Consider the following 13,182-nt stretch of genomic DNA (forward strand, 5'->3'; position numbering starts at 1 on the left):
CTGTCAGCCAGCCTGCATAAATATCTGCCGGCCATATAGCGGGGCTGATCAAGACAATTCTTTATGCTTGCAGCTCGAGTCTGAATTTTGCTGAGCATATCTACCAGGCCGACCTGCTTCTGCTAGTAGGCTACTGCCTCTGTGCCTGCCTTCCTCTACACCCATTTGCCTCTACAACCCTCTGCTTCTACATCCCTCTGTCTCTACACCCTTCATGTGTCTCTATGGCTCTATGTACTACTCACAGGTTCTTTTTTATTATATTGAAGCATTGGACGACGCTAGACAACAGATAAAAACACTGCAAGAAAAAAATGACCAGAAACTTACCGCTCTACAGAGACAAACTGAGCAGCAGGCAGGAGGTAACTTCCTATGTAAATGGCTTACTAGTCAATTATTAGTATAGTATTGAGGGAGAGAGGTCAGTGGTGATAGACTAGTGAGTCACTCCTTCAAGCTGAGGTTAGAGGTTAAACATTACACTCCTTTTTATGAATAGCTAATCATCTATGCAGCAGTTTTTGATGGAAAGTAGAAAGTATTACAACCATATTTTACACTGCTGTAGATTATTCACAGCATTTTAATTGTTCCTAACATAACATGACTCTATCCTTTGTCATGTTTAGTAGTTAACTGAATGACAGACTAAAGTACATATTGTAGCAGCTTCTTGCTTTAATATTCAGGCTTTTAATCTATAACAATACTAATCTTTGATATAAATGTTAAAATTAGGTTAACTTTTTCTTATTTTACAAACTCTAAGATAATGTGTGCTTCCATTTTCTATGGCAGATGCTAACAGGACCAGCTAGTGTGGTGCTGAGTTCTGTTAGAGTTTCATATTTACTGGTGCTGCTTAGAGAATTCCTTATCAAACAGCAAGATTAATTTTACCAGAGGCTTGACACCTTAAGACTGGTAGACGTGAAATGAGCTTCATTTTTTTCTTAGATTTTATTCGATCTACACTTATCTTTAATATTTTATCTTAATAGTAGTAGCAGCTCGACCGCTACTACTATTGCAACTCTCGTCTCTTAAAACAAGCGGCAAGCTTTAGCAACCTGCCTGCCAGCCTTATGCCTGCTTACCAGCCACATCTGCTGGCACCTGCTTTTTCTGTGTCTATCTTACCGTGTCCACCGCTTGCTTGACCGTGCTTGTCTGCCACCCAGTTTGCCTGCCCGATTAGCAGAGTCAATCACGGTCATAGGTGTCGCTGCCGAGCTGACAACGATTTCTCGCTTTTGTCTCCTAGTAGACAATGGTTATATGTTCTGGTCATTAAATAGACGAATTGATTGCCCTGTCTGCAAGTAAGCCTGCTCACTCTCACTGAGTCAAAAAATGAACTCAAGCTGTGCTGCCAAATCCACAATGATCTCACGCTATGCTGCCAAATCCACAATGATCGCATGTTTCCCCTCCAAGTCGACCACGATTGCGTGTTTTTGTGGTGAGTGTTTGATTTTATCGCACTAATATGGAGTCTGTCTGCCAACCGGCCGCGTGTCAGCCAGCCTGCATAAATATCTGCCGGCCATATAGCCGGGCTGATCAAGACAATTCTTTACCCTTGCAGCTTGAGTCTGAATTCTGCTGAGCATATCTGTCAGGCCAGCCTTCCTCTGCTCGCAGGCTCCTGCCTCTGTGCCTGCCTGCCTCTGCACCCCTCTTTCTATACACCCCTTTGCTTCTACACCCCTCCGCTTTTACACTTCTAGAATCGCCTGTGTCTCTATGGCTCTATGTACTATCCACATGTTCTTTTTTATTATATTGTAGCATTGGAAGACGCTAAGCAACAGATAAAAACACTGCAAGAGAGACATGACCAGAAACTTTCCGATCTACAGAGAGAAAGTGACCAGAAACTTTCCACTCTACAGAAAAAAAGCGACCAGAAAATTTCTGCTCTACAGCGAGAAAGCGACCAGAAACATTCCGCTCTACAGAGAGATAGCGAGCAGAAAGTCTCTGCTCTACAGGAAAAAACTGAACAGCAGGCGGGAGGTGACTTCCTATGTGAATGTCTTACTAGTCCATTGTTAGTATAGTACTGAGGAAGAGAAGTCAGTGAGGATAGACTAGTGAGTCATTCCTTCAAGCTGGCGTTTAGATATGAAACATTACACTTCTGTACTATGAGACAATATGTGTTATCTCTTCTGTGGCAGGTGTATTAGGAACAGCTAGTGCGATGTTGCATTTTGGAGGAATTTAATATTTGCTAGTTCTTGGAGGAATTCTTACAAAAAACATCAAAATTTATTTTTGTGTTGCTTGGCTGGCAATAACTACAAAGTTTTATAACTTTTAAAAGAATTAAATTTTTCCTAAGTCAACCATCAACCTGTTTCTCAGCTTGTGTGATTCCATGACCCACTCACTGCCTCTGTGCTTCTACATACGTTCCTGCTTCTACACCCCTCAGTCTCTGCGCTACCATTTACATTCCTGCCTTTATGCCCATTCATTCAGTTCCTTCTGTAATTAATAATGCATATGAAAGCCTTGTTAGCATGAAAATGTGCTAAGGTACATGTACGCACCAATGTATTCAGCATCTGCTGTCATTGTCAAATGTGAGCAGTGGATGTGTTGAATATCTATCAGCAAGTTTTTTTCACTCTGCTGCAGCTTTGGATGACGCTAGACAACGAATTACAACACTGCAAATAGAAAGTGACCATAAAGTCTCTGCTCTACAAAGACATACTCAGCAGCTGGCAGAAGGTAACTTCTATGTTATTGTTTCACTAGTCTATTGTTAGTATAGTACTGAGTATCTAGTATCACCCAATGCAAGTAACCTATAAATTATCTACTAGTATATATTATACTAGTTGTGGTATTGCTCTGATGGTCTTATTCTATAAGGCTGTGGTTGATCAATCGTGGCTCACTTCTGGCAACTTTATGTGTGTATGTTTATGCTGCTTGAGTTACATTAGCGTGTGAGAATTTACTGCATAAGCTCATGGTGTTAAATCAAAATGGCGGCAGTTTTACTTTTAGACTGCCTTTAGCATGTTGATAGTGATTTGTCATTGATATCTCCCGCTCATCAGTAAAAGTAACCCTTGTTTATATATTAATTATAATAAAAAATATCTGTTTATTCAGAATTGTCTGCTACTCAGAGGAGGCTGGAACAATTTGCTGCGTACCTACAGACTCCAGGTGATACAAATGTGACAGGCAATCAATGTCACCACCTGGAGAGTTAATAGTGTGGCAGCCGAGACTGACAATCTACCCAGACAGACATTAAAGATGCCGGGTGACCTACGTTTTAGCCCAACCAGCCGATGAACAATGACAAGAGAAATGACCAGCCAGCCCTCAAACCAGAGGGCAGGCTTATAGTAAATAAGGACACACACGAGCCCCACTAAACGCCATTGTCAAAGAGATCACATGATGTTGTTCTCTGTATTGTAATACATACTACTTGTATTTTATTATTCTTGCTTAAATATACTTATTCTTTCAACCTTCTTTCTTCATCCATATTCAATGCACCGTTAGAAATTCTTAAACAACCACAATATATAACTAAATCTCTTCTTTTAAAATTCATAACTTTGCTATATGAAGCAGCAATGGAGTCACATTGATGAACATGACTAATAGTTCCTAATTGATGAAAATAACTAATCTCCTTGGTATTAGAATAACCTTTAGTTTAATAAACCAAAAGGAGTTTGTTGATGACCTTAGGCTATCTTAAGGAGTGCACCATTAGTTATAAGTTACAAGATATTGTCTCATACCCAGCAATGTAATGTCTGGTTCCTTATAAATATAAATAAAACTTATGGGTTATTTCATGAAAAAGTCAACCAGATTAAAATTTACTGTTTATATAATATACAAAGAGCTGACGGCTGTCTCGCCTCCATTAATTGAGTTGAAAGGTGCTCCTTCCTGTCGCCATGATTTGGTGGAATTATTGACACAAATGGTTCAGATAAAATATATTATTCTTATGGTTTCTTGGCAACAACCGGCATTATGGGTGTTGCAATGCTCGGATAAGACAGTCATTGACGTGGATTGTATACATAAGGAGTCTAAATGTTGAGAGTTTTATTTATTAAATGATAAGATATCAGGGGGTGTTGTAGTTAGCAGGTGATCTAGTTTACCAGAGCTCTGATGCCAGTCATGACTAGTCCGTCTGCCCTGTTCACACACTTCAGCTACCTGTCATGGTTGTCACTTTGTATAATACCAGATGAGGAATAAACATTCCTATAACAAAGTTCATAAAAAGGGAAAAGAATCCAACTGACATTTGAGCTCTTAGCTAAGCAATTCAAGCTGATTGGTACAGAAAAATTAATTCAGAAACTGGAATTGGTTTGTTATGAATATTGTTCTAAGCCATATTGTGCAACAGGTAAAATGCATTCGCTCAACAGGATGTTTCCGCCTGATGCATCTTAATAGACTAAATTACCCTCCGTAATAAATAGAATGTTGTTTGCTAGCACAGTGTCATATATTCTGTCAATAACCAGTCTTTAAACAATGTATAACACAAATCAAAGGTTAGCATAGATGATTAAGATATCTAGCAAGTACATACAAGTTGTCCTCCTTTGACAGGCTTGTTTTACAATGGTTTGAAGTTACGACCTCGTGTTTACTATATTAAAAATTGTAAAGCGGTAACATTGTGACAGATGACCTATGGTAAAGATAAATGCTAAATGAAAAGAAAAATACTGTGAATGTATATAAAGACTGAGTAAAAATACATCACATATACCACAATGTACTCTGCAGTAGTCTAACATTTGTTTACATGCTTTCGCACTAGCAAAAGTTGACTATAACAAAAAACTTCGGATTTTATTTAAAATTTTGTGAACTGGTTAAAAGTTTACACATATTATCAAAAGCCAATAGAGAATAAAGTGATCAGGTGAGGAGGTACATCACAGTGTACATAACCTATACATATGCAATACAGTAGTCTACTATCAAGTACAATGTTTATCAACAGAGACTCAAAGGAGAGTTTATTTAACTATGTTAGCGATTCATGACAGGATCTTCAGAGGGTAACACTGTTGCTAAGGGAAAACAGCTTCTGTGGCAAAATAAATCTGATATGAAAATACTAATAACAAAAGGGTTACCCTATGACACTTATGTATTCGCGGCATCTAACTTTTGCATTTTCGCGGTGTCATCCTCTCGCGAAAGTTTCATGTGCAAAACTGAACTATCATAACAAACGAGCGAAAAAGCGAAACTAAATAGCTTTGTTCATTGATACTGTAGAATGGAATTTTATAACGGCATTTATTTTAACGTTTTTAACGACCACCATAGCATCGTTAAAATATAAACCAACAAAATAATTTGACTGTCAAAATTTATTACGTTATTATTTTGCAATTAATTATGATTATTTTCCCATTAGGAATGATTTATAATGATAGGAATTTGAGGTCAATGCACACGCATTAGTAGCGTTATCATTTGCTGGAGACATCAATCAATGCAGTAAGCACCGTGTTGAAATAAAATAAGACACACTGACACTCGCAGTGCTACACAAGCAGCATGGCTCTGAAAAGGTTTGGATTCACCACTGACACCTCTTCAATAACTTGTAATTTTTTGAGATTTGTTTTGTTTTAAGTGATGTGACTGATAAAACGTTTTTAAATTAAAATAGGCAAAACATGACCGCAGTTAAAACGCTCAGAAAAAAGACTTTTTTCTTTTGAGCGTTTTAACAAAGATCAATTTTGCGGATTTTATTTTAAGTTCATTCGGAGGCTTTTACGCTTTCGATGGGACATGGCCAAGCGGGTGTTTGATAACACTTAATCTTCTGCAAACCTTTATAAAAGTCGTTAACAAAAATGGTTTGCCTCTGATGATGATAATAATGATGCCTAAGAATTACTAGAAGTTGATGTTTGTCTCTATGGCTTGGAATGAAGTGATATTCGACAGCGATAAAAACCGTGTCCATGGCCGTTGGGCAAATAACTTTTCGAATAAATGATGTTGAGGTCGAGTTATCTGAAGAAATTCATCATTGCGTTGGAACTGACCAAACAAATCCGTTTGAGTTGACCTTGTGTTTGAGATGAAATGTTACATTTTATCTGAGGGCGAGTTATCCGAGTTGGACTGTACTTACCGTAAAAAATTCCCAAAAAGTTGGGGCGGCTCAGCCGGCCAGCTGCCCCAGTAAAAACGGGCCTGTTGATAGTCCAAGAAACAAATGGCAGCAAGTGATCAAATTGCATTATCGACCTTGGCTACACCATTCTACCTGGTTCACAATTACAAACCAGTCGCAAATTGAAAAAAATTTTTATCGGTGAACTGAACCTTAGGAATCTAATTATGTTTGTTCCACTGCATTTATTTTCACATCACTATATTTTCGCACTCATCAGAGCTGCGAAATTAAGTTGCAACGAAATTTTACTCTGTGAGCTACTCACGAAACTAAATACTAACAAAATATAAGTGTCCTAGGGTAATCAAGAAAATAGACGAACAAGGAAAAATAATAAAAATGAAATAAAGCTGGAGGAGCCAGGTAAGGGCTCTGATAATAAAGGTACAGTAGTTTCTATAACATGTGTTCCAGATAACTTGAAGAATTCATGTGAAGTTTTTGCGTTGTACTACATGAAAAAATTTTATAATTCAAAGAGTCAAGCGGGTGTGTTTTTAATTTCAACTTGAATGTTAACATATCTTGTCGCATCTTGTCTAGATCGGCGCGCGCTTGTGCATTGTATTGTATTGTATAAACAAGTTTAATGTTAGCGACTCACTGTGTTTTCATAGTTGAGTGCAAAATAATTGTGGTTTATTTTATTGGTAAGAAAGTGTTGCTTGTCATAATTTTGTTAATAAATTAAATGGTAGTAACCTGCTACGTTAGTATAACGTATGGTACTAAACAGTACTAAGGAAAGGAACCACATCAAGATCATCACCTCAGTTGCATTTTAATTGAAGATTAATTGACCCAACTCAGTTAATTGTTCATTTGTATTAGTTGGTGTTAATCGTTTAATTAACGCGATCATTGTGCAGCTCTAGAATTAATGCATGTAACTTTTAATCCGTTCCAAGTCGAGAAAAAAATTTAAAAAATGATTTTTTAATGTTTGGAAAAACTTTAATGAAGAAAGAAAACAAAAAGTAAACATTACGTATGTTTTGCTCTCAAAACATTGAAAACCTTAAATGTTTAGATACAATAACAAACATTGCAGAAATTGATAAGGAAATGGCAAAAAATGAAACAGATCAGTTACATCAAAAATCGCGTAAAAAAGAAAACATAAATAAACAGCAATGACCCGTTTATTTCACATCTTTGAAGGAGAATCTTCCTGCAAAACAATTTAGCGTAACTCGACAGTCTCTCTTGAGAAAATGTCTTCCGTATAAGAGGCATCGTTCAATGTGGCTCCTTTTATTTTGTAAAGAGTTTGTGAAACATAACTGAGGCTATTGAGGCTATGTCAACGAGTGCATTATTAGTTGTGAGTTACAAGATATTGGCTCATACCCAGTTATATAGAGTCTGGTTCTTTTTCAATCTAAATAAAACTTGATGGTTTTTTCATGAGAAATTCCTTCAGATTAAATTGACCGTTTTTGTGAAATACATACACCTGACCGCTGTCACGTATCTGTTAAATGGGTTAACAGCTGCTCCTTCCTGTCGCCAAGATAAAGTAGAATTGTTGACGCAAATGGTTCAGATAAAATATATTATTCTCAGGATCCATTGGCAACAGCAGGCATTATGGGTGTTGCAATGCTCTGATAAGACAGTCATTGACGTGGATTGTATACATAAGGAGTCTAAATGTCGAGAGTTTTATTTATTAAATGATAAGATATCAGGGGGCGTTGTAGTTGTACATGTAGTTAGCATGTGATTCATTTTATCAGAGCTTTGATGCAAGCCATGACTAGTCACCTGCTTGGTTCACATACGACGGTCACTTGTTATGGCTGCTACTAAACATAATACCAGATGAGGAACAAACATTCCTATAGCAAACGTATTAAAGCATAGATTAAATTACCTTCAGTCATAGAAGGGAGAAGAAACACTCTGCCATTTTGGCTTTGCAATTTTGAAGCATTTGCCTACATTTGCCAAGCATTTGTTTGGTACAACAAGAATGAATTCACAAACGGGAATTGGTTTGTTATGAATATAATTCCATTCCATACCTATTGTGCAACAGGTAAAGTGCACTCACTCAACAGAATGTTTTCGGCTGATGCACCATGACAGATAAAATTACCTTCAGACATAGAATTATAGTTGCTAAAATCGAGTTATTTATTCTGTCAATAAGCACTGTAAACAAAGTATAAGACAGAATAATGGTTGGCATATATGATTGGGATATCTGGCAAGTACATACAAGTTTTCCTCCTCTGACAGGCTTGTTTTACAATGGTTTTGAGTTACGACCTCGTAGTTAATATAGTAAAAATTATGAAGTGATGAAACTGTGACAGAAGACCTATGGTAAATACAAATGCTAAATGAAAAGAAAAATACAATTAATTTAGATAAAAAAAGAAAAAATACATCACATCTGCCACAATGTACTCTGCAGTAGTCTAACATTTGTTTACATGCTTTTACAGCCAGTGTGCCACAGTGCAGTACATAACCTATACATATACAAAACAAATACAATACAGTAGTCTGTATTGTATGTTTGTACATGTTTTACAATGGTTTGGAGTTACAACCTCATGTTTTGGATAAAAAAATTGTGAGGTGGTGACATTGTGAAAGAAGAAATTGGTAAATACAAATGCTATATGAAAGGATAAATACAATGAATGTACATAAGAAAGAGTAAAAATACATCACATAGCATACCACAATGTACTCTGTAGTACTTTAACATTTGTTTACATGTTGTTGTACTTGTGAAATGGGATTGAAAAAAAAGTTGGAATTTAAAATTTAACTTAGTTGTTAAAAGTTTACATAACCTATTAAAAGCCAATAGAGAATAGAGTGACCAGGTGAAGTGGTCCATTACAGTGTACATAACCTATACATATACAATACAGTAGCCTACTACCAAATACAATGTTTATCAACAGAGACTCAAATGAAAGTTTAATTAACTATGATAGCACTTCATGACGGGATCTTCAGAAGGTAATGCTGTTGCTAAGGGAAGACAACTTCTTTGGTAAAATAAATCTGATATGAAAACATTAATAACAAAAGGGTTTATCATGAAAACAGACCAGCAAGGAAAAATAATAAAAATGAAACAAAGCTGGAGGAGCCAAGCAAGGGCTCCGCTAATAAAGCTACAGTAGATGCTCCTATATTGTAAATTCCAGATAACATGAGGAAGTTATGTGAAGCTTTTTGCGTTGTACTGCATAAAATTCTTTATAATGTAAAATGCCAAGCCGCGAGGGTTTTCAATTTTAACTTGAATGTTAACATATCTTGTCGCATTCGTTAGAAAAAAATGACACGTGTAAAGCGTTACATCTATAATATTTACAACTTCCATGACATTCTAGTTCATCGTGATAGATCGTCAGATGTATCAACAAAAATGGGAATAAGTAACTGCACAATTGTTTATAAATACTGAATATCGATAGAATGGTGCAGGGGTTACAGTGTCGATCAAATAATCTGAATGTGACGAGTTGGAGTATTGTAAAAAGCTTCCTGTTATCCAACCTTGACCGTAGATACAGATAGACGATAACCAGGTAGTATCTCTTTTTATAGTAAAAATATTATGTTGTTTTGCTTCATTGAATTTCGACGATGTGTGTTTTCTATCAACTTCTTATAGAATGCCGCAACGATGGTCTATAAAACCAGTGATATTTATTAGTGAAAACGAGAAAATTTTTTTAATGCAAACTAATAATACAGCAGTTATGATACAGCCCCCAAATAAAAAAAGTTCAGACCAGTTTTTCCATTTTGTATGGCTAAAGGGTGAGTTTAAAAAGATCTTTGAAGGCATTAGCCCATTTATATGTATTTTAATGTTCTTATAACGTAAAATCCTTATAACATTAATGTTCCTGTAACATATTATTTATGTTGTAGAAGCAAGTACTGTGTTTTGAAGTATCAAGATCATGTTAAACAAGTAACTACTATTCGTCTGAGACATTGAATCCAATACAATCCTTCACCACCAGAAACCCACCCCTCTCATAAAGATGTGGTGAAGATGTTGAAAGGGCTGGAGGAAGCACACAAGATCCTCCGAGAGGAGCAGAAGGCCATCTGACAAAAGGGCCGAAAGGAACCTCCCCTATATGCACCAAGAGACCGAGTGTAACTTCTAAATAAAACAAGGTGAGGAGACAACCCCAAATTGCAGGCAAAATAAAATCCCTACTGATTATTTTCTGTGTAGGAGCGCATACGGTATTTTGAAATATCACAACAGCATTAAACAAGGAACTACTATTATTCTGACACAGTTAATCCAATCCAGTACAATCATCCACCACCAAACACCAAGACCCCACATGAAGATGTGGTTAAGATGTTGAGATTGCCTCACCAAGATTGCTCATATTGGAGCAACCCTTTTTGAAGGCAACAGGGGTGCCTGAAATAGAAGGACAGGACCTGGATCACACAAAAAGACCAGGGAGGACCCATTTGTGTTTGATTTAGGGTTAGACCTGAGCGATGGGTTCTCAAAAGTGAAAGAGAAGCTTCCTGTTCTGAAGGCAAAAGGAAACCCCCCTAAAGAAAAAGGTTACTAGAAAAATGCCTGTCCCCACTTGACTGGTCACCCAGATTGGGAGTACTCAGATTGAAGGTACTCGGATTGGGAGTATCCGGATTAGGAGTGCCAAAAATTGGGAGCACCTGGAACCCCCTAGGCGTAGCATTGTTGCAAAGATAATAAAACTATTTTTCTAGAAGAGAACACGCCAGAAGCACAAAAACAGGTCATAAAAGGGGCCCTAGCACGAAAAGCAGAACCAGAGAGGCATGTGTGCCTAAAAGCAAGTGACTACGGCAGACGTGGGCAAAGTGAGCTAGCTGAAATAGCTATGTCTAAACACACTAAAAATATAGAGGCTGCCATCCAGGAGGAGGGTATCACATGTTGAGCTTGCCAGCTCAACTAAAATACTCCACTAAGATCCTCCTCAAACTCAGTTGGTCACGAACGACCCTATCACCCAAAAACAAGTGGGACAATCTGAAGACCAGGTGCGCAAAAAACAGTTGCTACCCGGCATATTTACTCACTTGGGCAGTTGGCGCATTTCAGAGCCGAAGCAGGAATTCACTCCTGGAAAATTAATTTTTACCTCGAGTCCTGAAACAGCTACGAACAGGATGTTGTAATAGCCCCAATGCTCTGTCACGAAGACCTTATCCCATATACAGGTTGCGGAATCGGAGCTTTCATGAAAAACTACAACAGGATAAAAAGATGTTGGCAAGACCACGGTCAGCACGGCCTCTTGTTAGTTTTGTAAGCGTCTAGGCATGTTTTACTGGGTTTTACCCTTTAAATGAATGCATATATAAACAGCACAAACTGTATATTGGGCAGTTGTGTTTGTAGCCTTGTATAACTATTAGACAAGTTTCTTTAGCATGATTGCGGAAGGTCTCGCGGACACCATTCGGTATCTGTTCCAAGGACACAAAGTTTATGACAGCTTAGCAAGGTCTTTGCCAAATTGACATAAGTCTGGTACTTACCAGAATCAATAGTAAGAGGTGGTAATGAACCGGGAGCAACTTTGAAGGTAGTTGCACAAGATCATTACACGTACTCGAGTTGGATAGCTAATTTTTATCAGCATAATTGCCAGACAAGACAACACACTTATTGCCATGTTTGTACTAGTTTTTTATTCCTTCAACATAAAGTTTTGTAAATGACCTTTGTAATCATTTGCTCACAGAAGCTATGACCTCATTGTGCATTATCATTATTTTGGTGGAAAATGAGGCCACAAATTGCAAGCCTCTTTTCTTGTTATTCATGTCTTTTCTCACATGGTAGAAACTGGCACAGCAAACTGTAGTGGATGCAGCGCGTAGAACCACACATTGAAACTGGCAAAACAAACTGAAACATGCACAGTGCACTGAAATAGCACATTAAAACAGCAAATTAAAATTGGGAAGACAAAATGAAACTAACAAGATAAACTGAAATTACAATATAAAAAGCTAGGAGGTGTTTTATTCAATTAATATATTTGATGGCCTTTCATGGTTATTTAGGATGATGGAATGAAAATGGGATGACTCCAAAAGCATCCTGATCTCACATACTGGTGAACTTCTAGTTAAGTGGTGAGCCTGTGTTGATATTTTGGCGTCCACAAGGTAGCTATGTTTCTAGCTGTCTAGGAGTTACTAAAATTGTATGTTACTGTTGCAGCAACATCTACGGTATGTAATATATTCTGTCAATTCCTTATTGTTATGGTAGTCCACATTACCTGTTAGTTAGATGAGAAAAACATGCTACATGTATATTCAGACTGACAATGGTTGCAGGTACTCTATAGCTGCCTTAATTTCAGCAAAAAACTTTCAATCCCTAACAATCCTGCAGAGGTGAATTTAGAGCTCTGCCAAAGACAAGAGAACATGCTTGAGTGGTCTTTACATTGACCTAGTTTTTTCTATGTCAGAGAAAAGGCAGCATTAATACAATAGAGTGAGGTCACAACTACAGGAATTCCTTTCACTGTATACTAAACAAGCCTCAAACTATTACCTTTGGTCAGCTTAATGGATCGTGTAAAAACTACCTGACGGATTTTTAGCAATCAGGGACTAACTTTTAAAGGTTGACTTGCAACAAAATTCAAATTAGTGATTTAGTATCAAAAGATTGACCATGTCTTACTCTGCTGCGTTGAAAGGGGCAAATATGCTGAAATGTGATTAAAAGCTCTTGAAAGCTACAAAATGAACAGTTATCGCAGCCATCACAAAAACGCTGTAGGTTGGAATCCATTTCAAATGGGGCGTAACTGAACATGATGGCTTCTGTTTAAACTTTCATGCAAACTCGTTCGTTGAAATATTTTCACAAATATACTTCACGCATTTAAGAAAACCATGTTTGTTGTCCTTACCCGTCTTTTTCGCCATCATCA

General features: G+C 37.3%; 1 protein-coding gene across 4 annotated transcripts in view; it reads left to right on the plus strand.

Annotated features, from left to right (window-relative positions):
• The window catches only part of LOC137402075 (golgin subfamily A member 3-like), a 229,179-nt gene that overhangs the window by 170,931 nt on the left and 45,066 nt on the right, over nucleotides 1–13,182 (plus strand). The window contains exons 3-4 of one of the 4 annotated variants that reach the window (XM_068088548.1): nucleotides 2,650–2,745; nucleotides 3,136–3,406. The exons of the other annotated variants lie outside the window; for them this stretch is intronic. Of the exons in view, the coding sequence (XP_067944649.1) occupies nucleotides 2,650–2,745; nucleotides 3,136–3,239 (200 nt within the window). The 3' untranslated portion in view covers nucleotides 3,240–3,406. Of the gene's footprint in view, nucleotides 1–2,649; nucleotides 2,746–3,135; nucleotides 3,407–13,182 lie in introns of those variants that run through there. 4 annotated transcript variants of the gene reach the window in all.

The sequence above is a fragment of the Watersipora subatra genome, chromosome 8 (genome assembly GCF_963576615.1).
Source record: "Watersipora subatra chromosome 8, tzWatSuba1.1, whole genome shotgun sequence".
Taxonomy (NCBI): Eukaryota; Metazoa; Bryozoa; class Gymnolaemata; order Cheilostomatida; family Watersiporidae; genus Watersipora; species Watersipora subatra.